At 42.4% G+C, this 21766-nt stretch overlaps 1 protein-coding gene across 1 annotated transcript in view; it reads left to right on the top strand.

The window, feature by feature from the left end:
• Positions 1 to 3437: 3437 nt before the first annotated feature.
• LOC137167668 (dynein axonemal heavy chain 5-like) overlaps positions 3438 to 21766 on the top strand; it is a 243129-nt gene continuing 224800 nt past the window's right edge. The window contains exons 1-6 of the mRNA XM_067569914.1: positions 3438 to 3606; positions 4023 to 4173; positions 15409 to 15509; positions 18699 to 18887; positions 18992 to 19066; positions 20780 to 20869. Coding sequence (XP_067426015.1) covers positions 4023 to 4173; positions 15409 to 15509; positions 18699 to 18887; positions 18992 to 19066; positions 20780 to 20869 — 606 coding nt within the window. The 5' untranslated portion in view covers positions 3438 to 3606. The remainder of the gene's footprint in view (positions 3607 to 4022; positions 4174 to 15408; positions 15510 to 18698; positions 18888 to 18991; positions 19067 to 20779; positions 20870 to 21766) is intronic.

Genomic DNA, 21766 nt, shown 5'->3' with positions numbered 1-21766 from the left:
ACACTTAATAGCTTTCATGCAGTGTTGCAGTATGCTGGAAGAGCAGGTGCAGGAAGGTGGGGGTGCATTGGCAGAGATGGAGGGTGCAAGGGGGTTGGAGTGCACGGGCAGAGCATGGGGTGTGGGACTGGATAGGGTGAACTGGCAGAGCTGTGGGTGCAGGGACATTGGGCCACACTGGCAGAGCTGGAGAGTATAGGATGGTTGAGTTCAGGGCATTGGGGTGCAGGGTGATTGCGGTATAATGGCAGGGCTGGAGCTGCAGGGTGGTTGGAATGCAGGAAGATTGGGGTACATTGGTGGAGTTGGGAGGGTTGGTGGGCTGGGGTGCACTGGCAGAACTTGGGTTTGCCATACCGCCCTTTCTTGAGCCCCCAATCTCTCTCCCCTTCCTTATCATCCATCCCCAAAACCCTACTGCAGTCCCAAACCCCTCTCTCCCTTTCCCCCACTCCTCCATCCCCAATACTTCTCTTCCCCCAGGAAACCATCAGATCTTATTTTTTCCCCAAAATACTTTGGTTTTGTTCTCCCCAAAATGAAATTGCCTCCATAACTCACAAATTGCAGCAACCTCCAGCCACTGAGGTTGATATTCTTTATGATTTTGTTAAGGGCTTGTGATGAATTTATGCTCAGTTGTGTTAATTGAAGGGTGAAGTCACAACCATCAAGAAGTCTATGATTCCTCCGGTCATTAGTCTAAGTTTAATAATACAAGGCAGCAGAATGAAACTGGTTTTTTTTTTTTGGGGGGGGAGGGCAGACCTGGAACCCATTGGTCAGATGACCCCAGATTTGGACTACCTCATGCCTCCATGAGGGATACCAAATTTAAAAGCAATCTGAGTAACTCTTTGGATTTTAAAGTACTTAAAAGAGTTGAGTTTAAAGCACATAAAATGGCAAGGATGGAAACCCTAAGCAGTTTTTCTGTATTGGTGTGTGGGCAATGTAAAAAAATGTACGTTTTCTTAAATACTGTTCTCAGTTTGTGTCCCTCAAAGATTTAGTGGATGCCAAGCACTAGCTTGGGTAAAACTCAACAGACTCAGATAATTCTGACTTGCATGACATCAATAATATGATTTCTAGCTCTGAGCAAAAAACAAAACAAAATATCTAGAAACTTTTTTTTAAATGGCTATTTTTGGGTTTATGCTTCCAGAAATCTTGGCTCAAATTACGTGGGGACAGCATTGCAGTGAAAGACAATTCAGAGGCAGGAGTAGCGGTGAGGTTCTTCACTACCCAGTGAGATCATTTAGCTGAAATCATGAAGTGGCGGAACCTCAGACCCTGGCATTGCAGAAGCGGCATTAAGCAGTGGCAGAGATAACAGTGGCAAGTGGTAACAGAGATAGCAGTGGTAGAGGCAGCAGTGAGCAGCAAATGGCAGCAGAGATAGCAGCAGCGAGTAGCAATCAATTGTGAGTGGAGTGTGTTGGAAAAAGATTCCAATTGAGGTTCGTTTACCCTGCACCAGATAGAAAAGAGATCCACGCAGGTAGTTGGGCAGTCTCCAAGCTTTATTTCTGCAGAGGTCAAACACTTCCCAGCAAGTGGTCAGTGTGAGACCCCGAAGGCATGCTCTTTTGCATATTTATACAAACAAGACAAAGAAATTACATATGCATGAATTCTTGATGCTTATAGGTATATTCAAATTATTACTACTATTGCTATTGGTTTATACTTTTCTATTTCTAAAGGTATGCATAACAGATAACATGTTAACAGAAGATTTCTACTTATCTATCAAAGTTGTCTGATCTATCTCTCAAGGCTGTGTGACTAATTAAAAAGCAGTTGGCTGTCTCCTTGCCCTTTCTCTAACCCTGGCAGAAGATTAAACACTATGGGGGACAGGAAGAGAAGGGGGGTGATTTCAGCAGAGAGCAGAACACTCAAAGAACTAAGATGGAGTAACTATGGTCAAGCAGACAATTATTTTCCTTCAAGTGCAGTGGAGGGAAAGGGAAGTGGCATATTAAAGGGACATTTGTCCTTCAGACTTTCACACCACAGGGTGGGTAACTGAGGCAGAGAACATTGCCCAGTGTACTGTGGGGTGGGTGTTTACTTATGGTTTACATGCTTTTGAATTGTTCTTGCAGTGTTTTCCCAAATTAATGCTGGGTTCCCTTTCCCTTTTAATAAAAGTTTTCTTTTGTGATAGGTAGACTCAGTACTTGCAAGTGGGGAGGTATTGCCTCTTAGAGGTGTCGTGGAAAATATCACGCAGCTCCTTAATTTGGGTTGGATCGAGCAGAACTTTAATCGTGACAAACACACAGAAAGCTATAGCTATAGGGAAGCCCAGACAGCACGTCCCCATGCTGATCTCTGGAACTTCACCTTGGTACAAAATACAGATGGCTTATATAGGTTTTTAAGATTCCTTTTTACATATAGATCGTATAGTGGAGTTTCTGATACTTAACAGGTCATTTACCACACATAGGGTACTTATAACACACAATGGGGGTCTCACGGTGCCAGCATGTCCCGGTGATTCTCCCAGTGCCAGTGAGTCCCGAGTTACATACAGTCATTTGTTAATCTATCTGACAGGGTATGGCTGGGTGCGGCTACAAAGGTAGTTAACGTCTTACAACATAGACCAACGTTTTTGCATTTCTATTGTAGTTCTAAGACATCCTGCCCGAATTTAGCATTTCTATCACAGTTCCAGTCTAAGGCATCTTGTTTTCTATCACAGTTCCAGTCTAAGGCATCCTGTCTGAATTTTTGTGATTCCACAGAGGCAACCGGGGTGGTTTAGTTTTCTCAGATTACGGGGTGGAGGCTTGACCATTTCTGTTTTGCAATGTTAAGAGGAACCTCTAGGTATTGAACTCTGCCCTTGTGCAGCTCACATCACCTAGCAGAAGAGTTACAGGTAATACATTTAAAACACATTACAAATGTCAGATATTGTCAGTTACAGCAGTAACACAAATAGCAAGCAATAGAATATATTTCATATCTGTCTCTAAATAGCTTTACAGAGAGAGAGATGCAGAAATGCCAAGTGAAAGTAATTACTAAATCTTTTTTCTTTGAAATGGATGTTTATCACAGAGTACAGAACACAGACAATTACACAGTGTAACCTGAAGAGAATACAAAGAATTTCCAGCTCTCTGGGAGTTAACTTTTAAGGAGAAACATTTCATTGCTGGGATACAACTAACTATGCCCTCCCATGAGTCAGAGTATAATTCCACTGTGTGTGCGCTCCATAGCAACAGCACATTAGCAAGCGGTGAAGCTCGAGGGAGCTGTTTGTTTGGAGGCTTCCCTTCCCTTCCCTTACAGAGAAAATTAAATTACATGAAAAAGACTGATGGGCAATAATGAAATGAAAACTCAGCAAGCAAAGTAGGGAATGGGCAGAGATGAGGTGTCTCCAGGGCTTTGGAGTTTTAGCCGGGTTTGCAAGAGTTGCCATAGCTGCTGAGAAACTCAGAGTGTCCAGGAAGATAGCAAACTCAAAAACCTGCCGAGAGTGAGCAAGCAAGTCTCCCAGCTCCTTATGCCCCAGGCTTCTCTGCAGGACCTGCAACTGAGTTTACAATAGGAGCTTACCTTCTTGCAAAAAGGGTGAGTTTCTAAGTCCAATAATTGCAAATCTGAGCAAGGGGTAATGACAGAGACAATAATAAAACTTGCACTATAGTTGTATTAAGGGCAAGTAGAGAGGTGTTTTTATTGTTTTGCAAATCACCAGCTGGGGTAGTTTTGCAATACTAAACCTGTGGGCAGTTTGGATCTAAGTACCATTTTAACTGAATTTTCAAAATCCTGAGGTGGAGAGCAATCAGATCAGTGATTTTGCTTACTGTTAGTCAAAAGCCCCCTGTTCTGTAGTGTTGGATGCTATAAATGGAAAAAAAACTTGCATGTGTAGTAAATAAGCACCTTTCCTTAATGTTACAAGGGCAATTTGTGAACTTCACTGTCCAGCTGTCAGTCATCTTCTGTCTCATTGTCTTGGGTTACTTTGTGTGCTGCTGCAGATGGAGGAGGCAGGGAGAAGCATAACTGAATCAGGAGAAGGAGATGAGCTCTGCCCAGCACAGCAAGAAGCAGACCAAGAGCCAAGAGGGGCCTTAGCTACCTCCAAGCCTGACACTGATCTTAGTCCACCTCTCATCACTATAAACAAAGGTAGGGGAGGAAATAATGGAAAACGCTTTATATTGACGCTATTTGAGAAATGCTTTTCCAGGAACACAAAAAAAACCTTACTATTCAGTAGCATTTTTCACTTTAAAACAGGTCCCTGCACCTATACGGTATCTAGAGCCTAGATTAACAAAGGCTCAGAGTCACAGTGCCAAAGTATCTGTGTGAATCTAGGTCTAGGTGCCTTATTTAGAGCACACCAATATCAAGAAACATTATAACAAACAATCTTTGACTGTCTTTTTATGATGCGTTTCTACAGTATATTCTAGTATAATGTGGCCCTGATCCCTTATTGGTACCCCTAGAAGCTACTTCTATTCTAATATATAATGACAATACTACATTAATAGTGCCATTGTTATAGCATTAAGCTGAATAGTGTTCCAAGAAAAGTGAGAATTTTGGATGGTCAGCATTCAAGCGCAACCCATCATACTGTAGTGGAATGTCTCTCTTTTGGGTATATTAAACATGAGTAATAAATTATACTTAGAGGAGACTTCAATTGTGCACCAGTTCCAGACAAAGCCAATAAAAAAGAAAAATAGTTAAGGAAGCAGGTGCTACATTAATCAATCATTTAAATCCCTCATCTTGTTGGAAATAATTGCATCCAGTGCAAGAAAATTATATGTTTTATATTAGAATAGATTTAATGTTAAATTCTAAAATCTTACAGAGTCATGCAAGCACTGCAGAAATTAGCATTATTATGTGGTCAGATGATGCTCCATTGGTGGTAATACTTGATAGTTGGGATGGGACCTAAAGATCATTTTCTTGGAAAATGAATTGTTTACGTCTCTAGGACAAAGACCCAAGTTGTTGCAATAAAAAGTGGGATTTTTGAGTAATATTTTTATGACATCTATGTGTGCCTCAGTTTCCCTTATATGCTGCATTGTTACCTAGTAGGTGAAAAGGGGGCAAGATAAGATATGGGTGGGAATGGTGCCTAGCTATCTGGGGTCTTAGGTTCCATGTCAATGGAACTCTTGAGAAGATAATGGCAAATCCAATTGCCTGAACATGGACACCTTGCAACTAACAACTATGACCTGAGGTACCTAGGGTAGCCCACAACGAAAATGCCAAGGTCAGGACTAGCTGCAAAACGACAGCAGATTCTCCCAAAACTGGTGGTTAACACTGTAGTTAGATTCACCAACCAGTCACAAACTGTGCTGCTGATCCCCCACACTGGTTGTCAAGAAGCTGAAAAAAAGAAATCACACAGCCCCTTTTATTGGATTCCAGTCTCTGGCTCCCAACCAGCAGTTAGGTCCAGTAAAGTGAGAAGTTACTTAAAACTGTATTCACAATACAAAATGTTCTTCTGATCTCCAAAGGTCCAGCCACATTACCAGAAGAATACTAGTTTGGATCTTACTCAAAATACTACTCTGCCAGCCAATCTTTAGTATCTAAAACCAAAAGTTTTATATCCTTTTTACATTCTTTGTCCCAAACACAAGCTCCTAGCACCTGAGCATGAAAAAGCATTTGGAGTCCCCCTTCCACAGGCATGTCCTTACATGTCCTACTGATTCATTGATGTAGCCCCTGGCTTCTCTCAACGGGCTCATTGTACTGCTGATTGCCTTTGATTTGCCATCAAGCAGGCTGGATGCTAGTGCTGATTCTGATCTGTCTGGGAGGTCACCCAGATGCACAGCACAACTTTGAGATATTGGTATATGATATATAACTCACGGTACAAAGATGATTACGTACATATAAACAAGATTATCATATTTAGCAAATCATCACTTCCATTGGTACCTTACATGTATATCTTGTAAGATTCATTGCAGTTTTGTAGTATGGGTATCAATAATATTATAAAGAGTTGCCCATATTCCATACAGTGTCACAACAATCCAGAGAAATTATGGACTTCCCTGTCGACTGAGCTGCATCTTCCCATCTCAGGAACAAAGGACTGGGGAGGTGTGAGGTGGAAATGGCCTTGTCTACACTACAAAAATAAGTCAGCATAACATATGTCAACTTACAGTGGTGCCTGATGCCCACACTGCTCTCCTTGGGTCGGTGGAGTGCGTCCTCACCAGGAGCACTTCTACTGACCTAAGAGGCAGTGTGGGGAGCTAGGAGCCCCGCCTCTCAGCTCCTGGGCTCCCTGTGGGCTGCCCCCCCAACTCTCCGGTCCCAGCCGGGAGCTGGGGAAAGCTGTGTGGGACTTCTCCCTTCCCCTTTCCCTGCTGGGAGCTAGGGGAAGCGGTGCAGGGCTTCTCCTTTTCCCACTCTAGTCCAGAACAGGCAGCCATGTCAATTTCATGGCTCAGCCCTGTAATTCACAAGGCTGCCACAGTGAAACTGGTGGAGAAGCTCCTGGACTTAGAATCATAGAATCATAGAATATTAGAGTTGGAAGGGACCTCAGGAGGTCATCTAGTCCAACCCCCTGCTCAAAGCAGGACTAACCTCTGCTATATCATCCCAACCAGGGCTTTGTCAAGCCGCAGCTTAAAAACCTCTAAGGATGGAGATTCCACCACCTCCCTAGGTAACCCATTCCAGTGCTTCACCACCCTCCTAGTAAAAAACTTTTTCCTAATGTCCAACCTAGACCTCCCTCCCTGCAACTTGAGACCGTTGCTCCTTGTTCTGTCATCTGCCACCACCGAGAACAGCCTAGCCCCATCCTCCCTAGAACCCCCTTTCAGGTAGTTAAAGGCCGCTATCAAATCCCCCTCACTCTTCTCTTTTGCAGACTAAACAAGCCCAGTTCCCTCAGCCTCTCCTCATAAGTCCTGTGCTCCAGCCCCCTAATCATTTTTGTTGCCCTCCGCTGGACTCTCTCCAACTTGTCCACATCCTTTTTGTATTGGGGGGCCCAAAACTGGACACAATATTCTAAATGCGGCCTCACCAATGCCGAATAGAGGGGAATAATCACTTCCCGTGACCTGCTAGCAATGCCCCTCCTAATGCAGCCCAATATGCCATTGGCCTTCTTGCCAACCAGGGCACACTGCTGACTCATATCCAGCTTTTTATCCACCGTTACCCCCAGGTCCTTTTCTGCAGAGCTGCTGCCCAGCTCGCCGGTCCCCAGTCTATAGCTGTGCATGGGATTCTTTCTTCCTAAGTGGAGGACTCTGCACTTTTCTTTGTTGAACCTCATTAGATTTCTTTTGGCCCAATCCTCCAGTTTGTTTAGGTCACTCTGTATCCTATCCCTACCTTGCAGGGTATCTACCACTCCCCCCAGCTTAGTGTCGTCCGCAAACTTGCTGAGGGTGCAATCTACCCCATCCTCCAGATCATTAATAAAGATGTTGAACAAAACCGGCCCCAGGACCGACCCCTGGGGAACTCCGCTTGTGACCGGTTGCCAGCTAGACATGGAGCCATTGATCACTACTCGTTGAGCCCTATGCTCTAGCCAGTTCACTATCCATTTTATAGTCCATTCATCCAACCCATACTTCTTTAACTTGCTGATAAGAATACTGTGAGAAACCGTATAAAAGCTTTGCTAAAGTCAAGGTATATCACATCCACCGCCTTCCCCACATCCACAGAGCCAGTCACCTCATCATAGAAAGCAATCAGGTTGGTCAGGCATGACTTTCCCTTGGTGAATCCGTGTTGACTGTTCCTGATCACCTTCCTCTCTTCCAAGTGCCTTAAAATGGATTCCTTAAGGACCTGCTCCATGATCTTTCCAGGGATTGAGGTGAGGCTGACCGGTCTGTAGTTCCCTGGATCCTCTTTCCTCCCTTTTTTGAAGATGGGCACTATATTTGCTTTTTTCCAGTCCTCAGGGACCTCCCCCTGTTGCCACGAGCTTTCAAAGATAATAGCCAATGGCTCTGAAATCACCTCAGCCAACTCCCTCAGCACCCTCGGGTGCATTGCATCCGGCCCCATGGACTTGTGAATGTCCAATCCTTCTAAATAGCCTTGAACCTGTTCCTTCAGCACTGCGGGATGTTTGCCTCCTTCCCATTCTGTGCCACCCAGTACAGCAGTCTGGGAGCTGATCTTGTCTGTGAAGACAGAGGCAAAAAAGGCATTGAGTACCTCAGCCTTCTCCACATCCTCCGTCACTAGGTCGCCTCCCTCTTTCTTTAAGGGGCCTACACTTTCCCGAATCTTCCTCTTGTTGGCAACATGCCTGTAGAAACCCTTTTTGTTCCCCTTCACGTCCCTTGCTAGCTGCAACTCCAATTGCGCTTTGGCCTTCCTCATTTCATTCCTGCACGTTCGAGCAGTGTTTATATAATCCTCCCTAGTCATCTGACCAAGCTTCCACTTCTTGTAAGCTTCTTTTTTGCGTTTAAGTTCGCCAAAGACTTCTTTGTTAAGCCAAGCTGGACGCCTACCATATTTGCTATTCTTTCTGCACATCGGGATGGTTTGCTTTTGTGCCCTCAATAAGGTCTCCTTAAAATACAGCCAGCTCTCTTGGGTTCCTTTCCCCCTCATATTAGCCTCCCAGGGAATCCTGCCCATCAGTTCCCTGAGGGAATCAAAGTCCGCTTTTCTGAAGTCCATGGTCCGTATCCTGCTGTTCCCCTTTCTTCCTTTCATCAGGATCCTGAACTCGACCATCTCATGGTCACTGCTGCCTAGGTTGCCACCCACTTCTACTTCTCCTACCAAATCTTCCCTGTTTGTGAGCAGCAGGTCAAGAGAAGCACGGCCCCTAGTTGGTTGCTCCAGCACTTGCACCAGGAAATTGTCAGCGACACTCTCCAAAAACTTCCTGCATTGTTTGTGCTCTGCTGTATTGCTCTTCCAGCAGATGTCAGGGTGATTGAAGTCTCCCATGAGAATCAGGCCCTGTGAACTGGAAACTTTCCCCAGTTGAGTAAAGAAAGCCTCATCTACCTCATCCTCCTGGTCTGGTGGTCTGTAACAGACACCCACCACGACAGCACGCTTATTGTTCTTGCTTCTAAGCTTAACCCAGAGACACTCAACTGACTTATCTCCAGTTTCATACTGGAGCTCAGAGCAGTCATAGTGCTCTCTTACATACAGTGCAACTCCTCCCCCTTTTGCCCCTGCCTGTCCTTCCTGAACAGTTTATACCCATCCATGACAGCGCTCCAATCGTGAGAGTTATTCCACCAAGTCTCAGTTATTCCAATCATGTCGTAGTTTCTTGACTGTGCCAGGACTTCCAGTTCCTCTTGCTTGTTTCCCAGGCTTCTTGCATTTGTGTACAGGCACTTGAGATAAGTAGCCGACTGGCCTACTTTCACAGTATGAATCGGGAGGCCTCCCCTGCTGCCCCCTCCTCCTTCTGCTTCCTTGCGGTGTCCCTCTTCCCCACTAACCTTCGGGCTTAGGTCCCCGTCCCCCGTCAAAACTAGTTTAAAGCCCTCCTCACTAGGTTAGCCAGCCTGTCTGCGAAGATACTCTTCCCTGTCTTCGTTAGATGAATCCCGTCTCTTCCTAGTAGTCCTTCTTCCTGAAACAACATCCCATGATCGAAGAATCCAAAGCCCTCTCTTCGACACCACCTGCGTAACCACGCATTTACTTCCACAATGCGACGGTCCCTACCTGGGCCTTTTCCCTGAACAGGGAGGATGGATGAGAACACCACTTGCGCTTCAAACTCCTTTATCTCTTTTCCCAGAGCCACATAGTCTGCAGTGATCCGCTCAAGATCATTCTTGGCAGTGTCATTGGTGCCCACGTGGAGAAGCAGGAAGGGGTAGCGGTCTGAGGACTTGATAAGTTTTGGCAGTCTCTCCGTCACATCCCGAATCCTAGCTCCAGGCAAGCAGCACACTTCTCTAGTTTCCCGGTCCGGACGGCAGATGGATGACTCCGTCCCCCTTAGGAGGGAGTCCCCGACCACCATCACCCTTCTCTTCCTCTTGGGAATGGTGGTCGTGGAACCCCCATCCCTAGGAGAATTCATCCCTTGCCTTCTGATCAAATGGGTCTCCTTCTGATCCATTCCCTCTGAAGGGTCCTCCAAATCATTCTCTGCCGTAGTACTTGTGCAGAGAGGATGAAAACGATTCCTTACTTCTATCTGCATGGTGGGCACATGGGTTCTCTTTCTTCGGGAGGTCACATGCTGCCAATTTCCTTCCCCGTTCTTCATTTTCGCCTGCCCGGCCTTCTCTGAATCTTGTTTACCCTCTGCCTGTGCCTGATGGAGAAAGACATTGTTTTCTGTAATGCACCGCAGGGTTGACATTTGGGCCTCTAGTCCTTTAACCTTCTCTTCCAATAAGGCAACCAGCCTGCACTTGGTACAGATGAAGTCATCTCTGTCCTGTGGGAGGAAGACAAACATAGCACACCCAGTGTAGGTGACAACAACAGATCGCTCCATCTCCATATCTCTGCTCCGAGAGCCTCCTCAGCAATGCCTGAAAGGCAAACACCTGCAGTGGGCTCTCTCCGCAGGCGAACTCCCAGGCAAACTCCCTCCTTCTCCTTCTGTTAGCCGCTGCTCAGCTGCTTCGCAGCTGGCTGCCTTTTATAAGGCTGGGGCAGTTGCCCCCCCCCTGCTCTTACCCCTCAAAGCCCCGCCCCCGCAATTAGCCCCACCTGGATCCAATCAATCACTCAAACAGACAAACCCCCAACTGGCCCCTGGACTCCTAGCCCAGTGCAGAGACCAGCAGCCAGGGGCTTCCGCTTTCTTGTCAGTTTCATTGCTCCAGGGGAGAGGTGAAATTGACAAGAATGACAGCCCCACCACAGGTATAAGGGGAGGCAGAGTCTGCATTGACACTACATCGCCCGAACTATGCCAACAAAAGCCCTACACCTCCCAGAGACTGTTCCAAAGCTGGGGCCATAGTACCAATCCTGTGGATGCATGACAACATTGTTCAATACTTTCAATTAAATGATAAAGACAATAAAGCAAAGGCTTTTTTAGGAGACAGGCAAAGATAACTAGAGCCTTTTATTTAAAAGAGGAAAGAGCTAAAAAAAAGATAGCAACATTCACAAAACTACAGACTAGAAAAAAATGTTGACAGGTGTTGAGAATGAGGGGGAAATTGAATATGCTGATGATAGACATTACTGAAAAACTAAGGTATACACAAGAGAATTTCTATGGAAGGAAAATACATGTGACAGGTTGTTGGTTCTTGAACTTGCCGGGGTTCAAAAGCAATCTCATCAGTTAAAATAATCAGCAAGAGGTAGTTACACATCCTAGTGAAATATGGGTGATTTCTACTGTAATAATAATAACCTTCATACTGCAGTTATTCCATATGCTGAAGTTATTAAAACATAACTGGAGGTAGGAGGCTTGCCAAAAATATATGAGAGTGATAAGGAAAATATAGTTGAAGAAATAACAGAGGAGGAGTTTTAGAGGCAATATCAGGTATGAAAAGTGTTGAAATTTCAAGGTCTAATGGCGTTCCAGATTAATTTTACAAGGTATTTAGGAGATATTAGTGGATTATTTAAATACTTTAATACCCTGAGTCAGCTTCTCCCAGCTAGCCCTTTTTAATTACTTCCATCTAGCTGTGCCTGGACTGGGCTGCGAAACCTCTCAAATAAAACTTGAAAACAAAAACCTTCACACCAAAACATCCTTTTCACCCCAGGCATTTCTGCTGGAGTGCAGTTTTCCCAGTGCTGCTCCACAGTTTGAAGACAGAGTCAGAACAATTCAGTCTCATCCTCCCTTGCCTAGGAGAGTTTAGTCCAGAGTCTGCAAGTCAGGCTAGCATTGATACGCATAACAATCTGAACTCAGAGATCATTGGCCCTAATCCAGCAATGCACTTCAGCATGTGCTTAGTTTTAAGCATCTGAGTAAATCCATTGTCTTCGTTGGGACCACTCACACGCTTAAAGGGAAGCACATTCTTAAGTGCTTTGCTGGATCAGGGTTAGAGTTCTCAGCACTTGTCAGTACTGTGTCCTTAATGCTGTTGCTCCTTTTGGCCTGAGCAGTTAATTGATATTCTGGGCATTGCAGCTTGTTTCCATTAGGAGGAGAATTCCAAGCCTTCTTTTCCAGCTACCACTCTGCCCCCAAAAGCCAGGCTACCAGAATTTCTGCTGCTTTCATTGTCTGCTCTCTGGTTCACTTTTTACACATGCCCTGATGGACAGCAGCAACCAGATCAGTCCCTGGTCCCTGTGTTTGCATTCAGTCTAGTCCTTGGGCAATGGCATTCATTGTTTCAGCTATCACTAAATGAAGGGGCATTTAATCATTCCCCCATTTAGCCTGAATGGAAGGCGACTAGCATGCTAATCAGTTTCAGTGCAGTTTCTGATTGTCCATAGATCAGACATGGTTGCTGGGAGCCACCCAACCTCCAACATAATAATACACTGCTGAATCATGGCCTTAACATCCAAATGTCCTAATAGCCAGCTTCAAGCACAGACTCCTCCATTCCGCAAGAGACTTCCTGTCTATTCCAACATACAGCCACTTACCATGCACATATCCAGTTCTTCACAATCACACATGAACTCAGGGCAACTGCACCTGTGTTTCCGCTCAGTGGCCCAGCAAGGGCATCCACTCTCAGACTTCCAGCTTCCCAGCTGGTGCCTTTCTTGGGTGGAGACCTATGTCCTTTTCTCTCCTAACCAGGATATCTCCAGGTTGAACAGTTCCCTGCCTTCACTGTGTTATTCCCAGCAAAAGATAATCTACCTAAGCAGGTCTGCTTGCCTTTTCCATCAGAGACAATACATAGTGTGACTGCCCACAGTTATGTTACCACACAACTCTTCCTAAGCAAGCATATTTTATTCTTAAGGTAAAAGCATTACAGAAAAAACATATTAAAAACAATAAAAGAATCCACATACATGCTATTACATTTATGAGAGATCATCCTCTACACACACACGCTAAGCAAAGGCTCTGGTCAGTGTCAGTCCTTCCAACCCTTCCTTAAGAATTGCCCTCCCTCACCCATAGAATGGAGATCTTGTCTGTTTGCTGATTAGAACAAAAGTCTCGAGCCTGTTTAAAAACCAGGCTATTTATCCAAATATCCTCTCTTTGTCTGTTGGTCCCTGGGGAATCCAGTTTGAACTAATATATGTAAACCTTTCCAGGAGGTGGCTTCAAAGGGCTGGTAACGGAAAGAATTATATTAACATACACCTGCCTAGAGAAGTTACATATTATCTCACAATAACATTTAAACAATTGCATTTTGAATATTATGGACCCCAAAGATATTAAACTCAATTCAGTAAGGACTCTAGGACATTGTTATATCTATTGTGTTAAGGTTGTGCACTAGTGTGAGTGTGACGAAAAGGATTGTGCCTTGTGGGAAATTGTGTGTTGGAACAGAAAGGGAATTTGTTGTGTTGCTGAGAAGTCTGTGATTGTGTTTGTATTGTAAGGCAGTAAATGGATGTTGATATTAGTTTACCTGGTGATTTCCTTCATTTTTAATAATTGTGTTTAAGGGAAATGCACTTAAGCAACCATATGTATGGGAATATTACATCAACAAAGGAGCAGGAAAAACATATTTTAATATAAGAGATAGAAAGACAGTTCAGGACAATAAAGGATGCTCTACCCAGAACCAGGAATTTAAAATAAAATTAGTCAACTTTAAAAAAATTGAGTTGACAGTGTCCTTTTAACTTTTAGAGAGGCATGATTTTACCATACAGATGCTGTGCTGGTTTCATCTTCTCAGATTAAAAAGTATAATACTTAGTATTGCTATAATCTTTCATAACTGAGTATGTGTTTTAAGTGTAAGTGTTCAGTATGTGAACATATGTATGAATTAGTTTGTCTGTCTTGTTTGTCTGGATCACACAGTATAGGATTCTTTCACACCAGTGAGATAGAGAATTGATGAAGCATCAGATGTATGCATTTTAAAGATCGCTCTAGAGCTGGTCAAAAATTTTCTGTCAAAATTGAAATTGAAACAGAAAATTGGGTTTTTCTACCAAAAGAAATTTTTCACACAAAGCAGCTGCGTTCAGCAGAAAATCATGCCTTTTTGTTGAAAACCCAAATACCTGAAAACTGAAAAATTTCCATCTGGAAATGTTGCTGTGGTGCTTCTTGGGAGTTATAGTTCCAGTGTCTTATGCCCCTGTTCTTCTCTATAGGCCATGTTTCCCTACTGGACTACATATCCTGTGAGGCCCCTCATGCTTTAGCAAGAGGGGAGACCATGGGGCATCATAGGAGAAAGAGTCCAGTGAGGGAGCCTGGCCCATAAAGGAGAATGGGGGTTGAGGCATCCAAACTATAACTCCAATGAGGCACTATGTAGGCATTTTGAATCAAAATTTTTGATTTTCAGCTGCAAAGTTTTGGCTGAAAAATGTTAAGTTTTCAGCCAAATTTTTAGTTTTTGACTGAAATATTTAAATTTCAATTTTTCACCAAAAAGTCAAAATATTCCATGGGAAAAAAGACTATATTCCAAGCTGATCTAGAGAGCACTGAAATATATCTGACTGAAAGTAGATTTTATTATTATTTAATTTTGGTATTATGATAGCATCCAGAGGCCCCTTTAGGACCGGGGCTTTATTGTTCTAGATGCTATACAAACATATATGAAGGCACAGTCCCTGTCCCAAGGAGCTTGGAAGACAAGTGACATACAAAGGGCAGTGAGAGATGGTTACAATTAAACATACACATTTACACATTTTTAGTTTTCTTCTTCTAATAATTATAAATAGTCCAGTTCTGCAAACATTACTTTCATTAAGGAATGCTGTATTCCAGTACACTTTTAAGTACTGCTCACAGAGTAAGGTACAATTTGAGTAAGGGTAACAGAATCAAGCCCAAATGCCATTACTAATTGGTTATTTTCTTAGAGGCATTGTGACAGAGGTAGGTTTTGAGGAGAGAGTAGTGGTACTCTGGATTACTTCAGGGAGAAATTTGCATTCTTCCTGGCAAATACCTATGAATGTATCTATTTGAAGTATGCTTGCTATGTTAGAATTTTTTCAATTAACCTCTAACAAAAAAATCCCAGAATGTTTGCTTATATGGTACTATTTTGTTATTAAATAGATACTCACTCAGTTTCACTTACACCAAAGAAGGGCTCACTGATCTGTAATTCCCAGAATTTTCCTTGATTCCTTTTCAATGATAGATGCCATATAGCAACTTTCCTATCATCACTTGTGATTGCTGGTTTTAAAGATGCCCTGTATTGCATATACATCCAGTTAATATAATTAACTGTAGCTGGACATTTCTTTATCCTCTAGATAGTGAAGGAAAGGGCCACAGGCGTGGAGGTGCCTCTAAGAAGAAGAGCACTGAGCCAGGATCAGCTATAACAGTGTCATCTTCAACTGCTGCTGTTTCGGCAAGTGACTTCGTTTTAAAATCTCTTGTCACCTAACTTTTATAACTTAACTATTAAAACTTTTCCTTTACAGATCATTGTTGAAGGGTTCAATATCAAAATGCAATTGCTAAATTTGGTACAGACCTGCAAGAGGCTAACACCCAGATCTTCAAAGATATTTAGGTGCTTAATTACCATTGAAATCAATAGGAGTTAGTCACCTTCTTACCTTTGAGGATCTGGGCCTAAGTGCCTTTTTGGTGGTGCTGAGTTTCCTCAAACTCTGTTGACTGCAATGAACAACAGTGCCTAGGAGGCCCTCATTATATATGCAGAATCAGACCTGTTATTTTCTGTGGGTATGATATTTTTATTTTTGGTTTCAGTGTCACACGTTGGTTTCTTTGTCTTCATAGATTAAAGGTAACCAAGGAAGACTTGACTAAGAGTTTCACAAGCTTACAGTATATTCCAGATAATTCAGATGATGAGTGTGTTCTCATTCTACTTCTATTCATGATCTGGATAAAAATGTCAATCTGCCGTATACCTTCTCTGTGTCATAATCCTCCCTCAGAAAAGAATTTAAAAATATCTTACAGCTTGATTAGAAAAATAGGTGTCTAAAGCCTGAAATTGATAGTATTGGATCAGTCATGTGATATGTAAAATAATCTTTTATGCAGTAGGCATTTTGTAAGGCATTTCTATAATAGTGGAATTGTCAAAACAACAACATCTATATCAGTTGATATATATAAAATGATGTTTGATTAGTCACCTAATAACCATATTAAGACATATGGAGCGACTGAATTGCCAATATTTTATCCATCAAAGATATGATAAGTGTTAGGGATGGTAGTGTAAAATTTAGATTTGTGTAGATGTTAAGGCCTGTATATAGAATTTTGGGCCTGCTTGAAAGCTGAAGTTTTTTGGGATGCATATGTAAACAAAGAACATAATAAAGACATTGTGTGTTACTCTTTCCTACCCACAACCAGATAGGTTTTCTTCATTACTGTGAGAAGAGATAAAGGATGTAGTTAAAAGTTGCAAAGTTAAAAAGAGGTGTAGTGGGAATTTGATATATGAATGTACAAATGAATGATAGCTCTGATTCCTCTTCAAGACAGATGCTGGAGCAAGGTCAAGCAACCAGTTGGGAGAAGGAAGCTGGGGGTAAAGGGAGGTGTGACAAAGAAACACTAAAGGACCATAAAAATGACAAAGGCCAAAATATAACCTCGCGCCCTACCTCTCCCATGGGGTACAAAAGAGGTGGTACCAAAGCCCCCAGAGTCAAAGTGGAATATGACCATAAATTGGAAGGGGTGATACCAGGGGTGGGCACTACAGATATAACAAAGTCTATCAAGGAGAGGGAGGGGGAGCTCCTCCTGGGCATATAGCGCTATAGTTATGGGAAAGGACGCTCTACTGGTGTGAAGAGCTATGGTTTTATGCTTGCTTGTTTAGCCCCAATAAACTCATCTCATTGCCTGCACTTTGGACTTTGGCCTGCTGCTTTCTGTCTGTGAACGTGCCTGGGAACTGAGAGAGATGGGGCAGAAGAGCCCAAACAATAAACTCTTACTGCAATGACATTATCTACAGCACTATTTAAGAATGGTGCCACTAACTGCTCTAAATTAAACCTATTATGCTATAATATATATATATTAAGCGCTGTTATAACTATCCATTATCACTAATAATTATACATGCGAGTGGTAAGTCCTCTGACTCTTGTTGAATGACATCTGGATTGAGGGATACTGAAACAGGAATTTTCATGGCATGTATTGTAATACAAAACAATAGAATCTATTACTGGTATGGAAGCCATAGCTGATACATTGATAATAGAGATGGAGCCTGAATAGAAGAATTCTATGTGGATCTGAAAAACGTGGCTCTTAGAGGCATAAGAACAGATCTGCCCAGTAACTAATTATTTAGCTCCTCTTCCTGTGTTCTGGGCACAGAGAGGTAAAGGAAGTGCTTCTGAGGGGTAGGAAAGGATGCTTAGAAACATTAGGACAGAATTTTTGGTGCAGGACTAGAGGATAAGGGCAAAGGTGGCTTTAGGCCACATCTATGCTTCCCAATCCAACAACCAAGCCGGGGTCAGCCCAATCTCTGAGATACCTTAGAGCATGCTAAAGGCTGCTGTGTCTTCTGCCTGACTGCTCCACGCTGCAAGAGCTGTTCCATTAGCTGGGGAGTGGAGAGGTATAAGGACACCGTGGCCGCATCCCATTTCTCCCAGCCATACCTCCTGTACTGGGAGCAGGGAGGAGGGGAGTTGTAAGAGCCACTAAGGCAGCCCCGCACCACCCAAGCAGTCTCCTGAAGGGAATGCTCAGGCTGGTGGTTAAGATGGCTGTATGGCTGCTTTGTGCTGCAGGACCTTGCAATCCAGGGGATTTGGCTCTTCGACATGAACCTTTACTTTTCATTTTCCTATGAGGTATATGTTTCTTCTATAACGTTGGTAAAGATTTGCTATTTATTCCAAAATTTCTTCTTCACCATGTACTTTCCCCCTTATTATACAGATCTGAAGATTGTTTAAAAATCCTTTGTCTGTATGGGCTTTTCTCTTTCCCGTTCTATTACAGTCCTTTTCTGAGCTGCATCCTAAAGCCCAGTTAAACCTAGTCTAGTGAGAGGGGAGAGTGAGACTGATAGTGATTTTGCTGTGGACCTGTTTGTTTTTGTTGAGTCACACTGATAATAGCACTCTTGCAATGATAATTCCAGTGCTAAATCTGAGATATGAACACTTACAGGTTTGGAAGCTGGATTCCCAGAGTTCAGCATCTTTGGATTAGATCCAATATAGACATATGCTTTTATTGTGAATTTAGTTCTGAATACAGATCTGGTTCTGGGGTGCAGATCTGAAGTTTTAATTATACCAGCCCTATAATATGTAATATTTTTGGCTTGGTGAGCTTCCTAGAACTGTTGTTCCTCTCTGCTTTTTTTATTTAACTTTTTAATGGTGTTTTCTTGTACCGTTTTGTAGATATCAATCTATGAAAATATTTGTATCATTTACTGTAAAATATATCAGATCTTTCCTTTGAAATAATTTTTGAAATTGGCTTGAAAAGCAACGGCATATGCTCCTTAAATGTTAAACCGAAAAAGGGTGCTGAAAAATAATGTATTTTCTAATAAATGTTTGTCTTCTAGCCAACCGGGAAGAAAAATGTAGTGCTGTCCAGTGAAGCTAGGAAGGAACTGACCAAGCAGGCCAAAGTCACCAAGGAGGAGAGAAGAGCTCAGTTAGATGACAGACATAAGTATTTGATATTAAGATTAGCAGATGGGATAGGCTTAAATGAACAGGAAGTAGAGGACTTTGTTACTTCTGATGAAAAGGTAATATTTATTTTGTATTGTATTAAATATTTTTCCTAAATTGCCATACGGCAGACTTTTCTCAAAGTGTTTTATAATTAACCAGCACTGCAATTTTGTTTTAGTTTCAGCTTGTAGGGGAATTCTTTGCACCTAGCGGACTTAAAAAATTACTTTTCTTTTACCAAGATGCACTGCAGGTATGTTTCCATCATTACTGTAGCAAATAGTAAAGTTAGATTAAAACGGTTTTTTTGAAAGGCAATTGCATTGCTTTTGGAAAGCTCAGAAAATCTTAAAGGGCATTCTCTTACATATACATTTGTATTTACAAACCATAGGTCTAATTCTGCTCCCTCTGAAGTCACTGACAAAATCCCCATTGACTTTAGTGGGAATACGAGCAGGCCCTGTTGGTGTGGTATGGTACTATTCTTAATCTCAGTAAAAAACAGAAGACTTAGAAATGGCCAAAAAAAGAAATTTTCCAGATTTCAGAAGGGATTGACCGTTCACTTTGGTAAGGGAACCAAAAACTAGGGGAACTAATCTAAACAGTCTGAAAACAGGAGAATTGGACCAACTGTTTCATTCTTTCCCTTTGGTCTGAACCATGTCCAGCTCTAGTGACGGGGAAGCACTGATTCAAGAGAGTAGAAAAAAAATGTATCAGCTCTTGCTAAATCACAATGGGTCCCATGTTCTCCTCTATTCCATGCTATGGAGAGGAGCAAAGGAGCAGACAAAGTAGTGGAGAGATAGGGAGTAGTGGCCCTGTAGCATGTTTCTCCCTCCCTGAAAGCTGACTGAATTAATAGAAAGGGCCAGACCCTCAGCTTCTACTAAGGTGATTTTGTGATGTCAGAGTAGCACAAAAGGACCTTAAAACTGCCCATAAGGGGCAGCTGAAGATTCCTCCAACTACACTGGCTTTCCCTGTGTCCCTCCTGGTTCCCCAATACAGGGAGCCTGTTGAGGCCAGCTAGAGGAAAAAGGGAACATTCTCAGGCTGTGAAGGGGTGGAATTGGAATGTGATGCATTCCACTGATTCCCTGTCAATGGAATGGTCCCTTGGGGATTGTTCTGGCTGATGCAAGTTAGAGCAGCCCTGCTGCTGCTTTGACTGCTTCTGGAGGCTGATTTGATTCCTGCTGCCCCCAGGATTAATGGAGCAGTAAAGGTAATTTAGCCTCCTTTGTCTTCTCATCACCTCAGGTACACTCAGTTCACTTAGTGCAGTGTGTGGGTTTGCAGGGGTTGTTTTGGGGCAGCAAGGATAGTGATAGGGAGCAGCTACTACATGGCCTTACACCCATGGGGTTCTGATGGATTTCAGAGTAGAAATCTACACAGCAGTAAATTTTGGTCAGATCTTTGTGCTTTTTCCTTTCTTCAGAGGTACAGGAAGGTAGTTTGTGAAAGCACAGTAAAAGAGTCAGATAGCATGACTTTTGTGGGAGCTAAGTTTTCAGAAGGAGCGATGCTAAGGTTTCCTTGCACTTTCCCTAAAATCCACAGGCTTGGACAATAAATTCTCCATGGATCCAGCAGATGTGTAAAGCTTCAGAGCTGTGCTCTCTGTTCCTTCCATGTGGCTTTGAATGACTTGTTCCCATGAAGGAGGCTTTCCTCGGAAACATTGCAAACTCTAAATTTTCTGACATTTTTTCCCCTCCTCTGAGTTTTTCTGTAAGAGGGGAACATTTAAACCAATTTCAGGAAGCTGTGATGGTGCACTCATTACTCAGATGAAACTGAGCTCAGGATTATATCTGGAGCTGTGGATTCAGAACTGATTCTGAATAAACTATAGTTATAGTTCATACTTTTAAGTAGGATGAATTACATAATGAATAATAGTTTTCATGGAAATTTTATTTTAGTAACATCTTATTTGTAATTTAATTGGCAGCAACAGTCAAATGTTCCTTTGAGGACAGATGCGTTTTCCCCCAGTTCACTTTTGCAGAAGAAGTTGTTTATTACTATGGGTTCTGCTGAGGTATGATCAATTTATTCCTTAGATTACATTTGTAAAGTGCTTTGATGATGCAAAATATGGTATACTGGTAAGTGCTAAATATTGTTAAATGTTAAAATAGCTTTATATAATTGTTAGATATACCAACATCTCCATAATTGCAAGATCTCCTACCAGATTATAAACTGAGATGAGAATTCTACAGGAAAGCTGACTTTGAAGGCAATGTTTAACAGATTTGACGCCTCATTGTGAGGAAGAGAGCTGGTTAAATAATTCATTGTTAATAGTATTATAAGTGTTGTCTGTTTTTTTTAAACAAATGCTTGTAATTCATGAATTATATTTTTCACTGTTCAGTCATCTCTAGTTTAGAGGTATAGCCCACAATAAAAAGAGATTTTTGTTCTTTAAAATGTTCATGTTTTTTGAGACTACGCATTTTAAATGATCAATCTTGTGTATATTCTTCCAACAAAATACTTTTAGTTTTGAATCTATTCTATTCTATATAGGGAATACCGCCCCCATCACTGGAATATCTGAGCATCTTCTAGTAGTGCACTAAATGACTTGACTAACATCTGTCATGTTTCATTCTATCTCTCTCAACATCTCCCCATTAGGAGAATTGTACGTGCAGTGGATTCTTTTGTTGGTTTGGGTTTAGGTTTTTTTTGTTTTGTTTCTTTTTAAATGTATACATCTATTTGTGTTTGTGTTAGGGCTTGTCTATACAAACACTTACTTTGCGGCAAGCCAGGGTGTGAATCTACCCTGCACTTGCCTGCCACACACTATGTGTCCATGAGGACCCTACTGATGCGCACTAACAGTGCATTACTATACTCTGATCCACTCCTGTTCTGGAATAGTGTATACAGTTCTGATCATTCATGTGCAAGATAGATTAATTTA

The sequence above is a fragment of the Emydura macquarii genome, unplaced genomic scaffold (assembly GCF_026122565.2).
Source record: "Emydura macquarii macquarii isolate MOO-44397 ecotype Brisbane River unplaced genomic scaffold, CSIRO-AGI_Emac_v2 contig_2948, whole genome shotgun sequence".
NCBI lineage: Eukaryota > Metazoa > Chordata > Testudines > Chelidae > Emydura > Emydura macquarii.
Note: the sequence above shows the minus strand (reverse complement) of the source record. Positions and strands in the feature narration are given on the sequence as shown.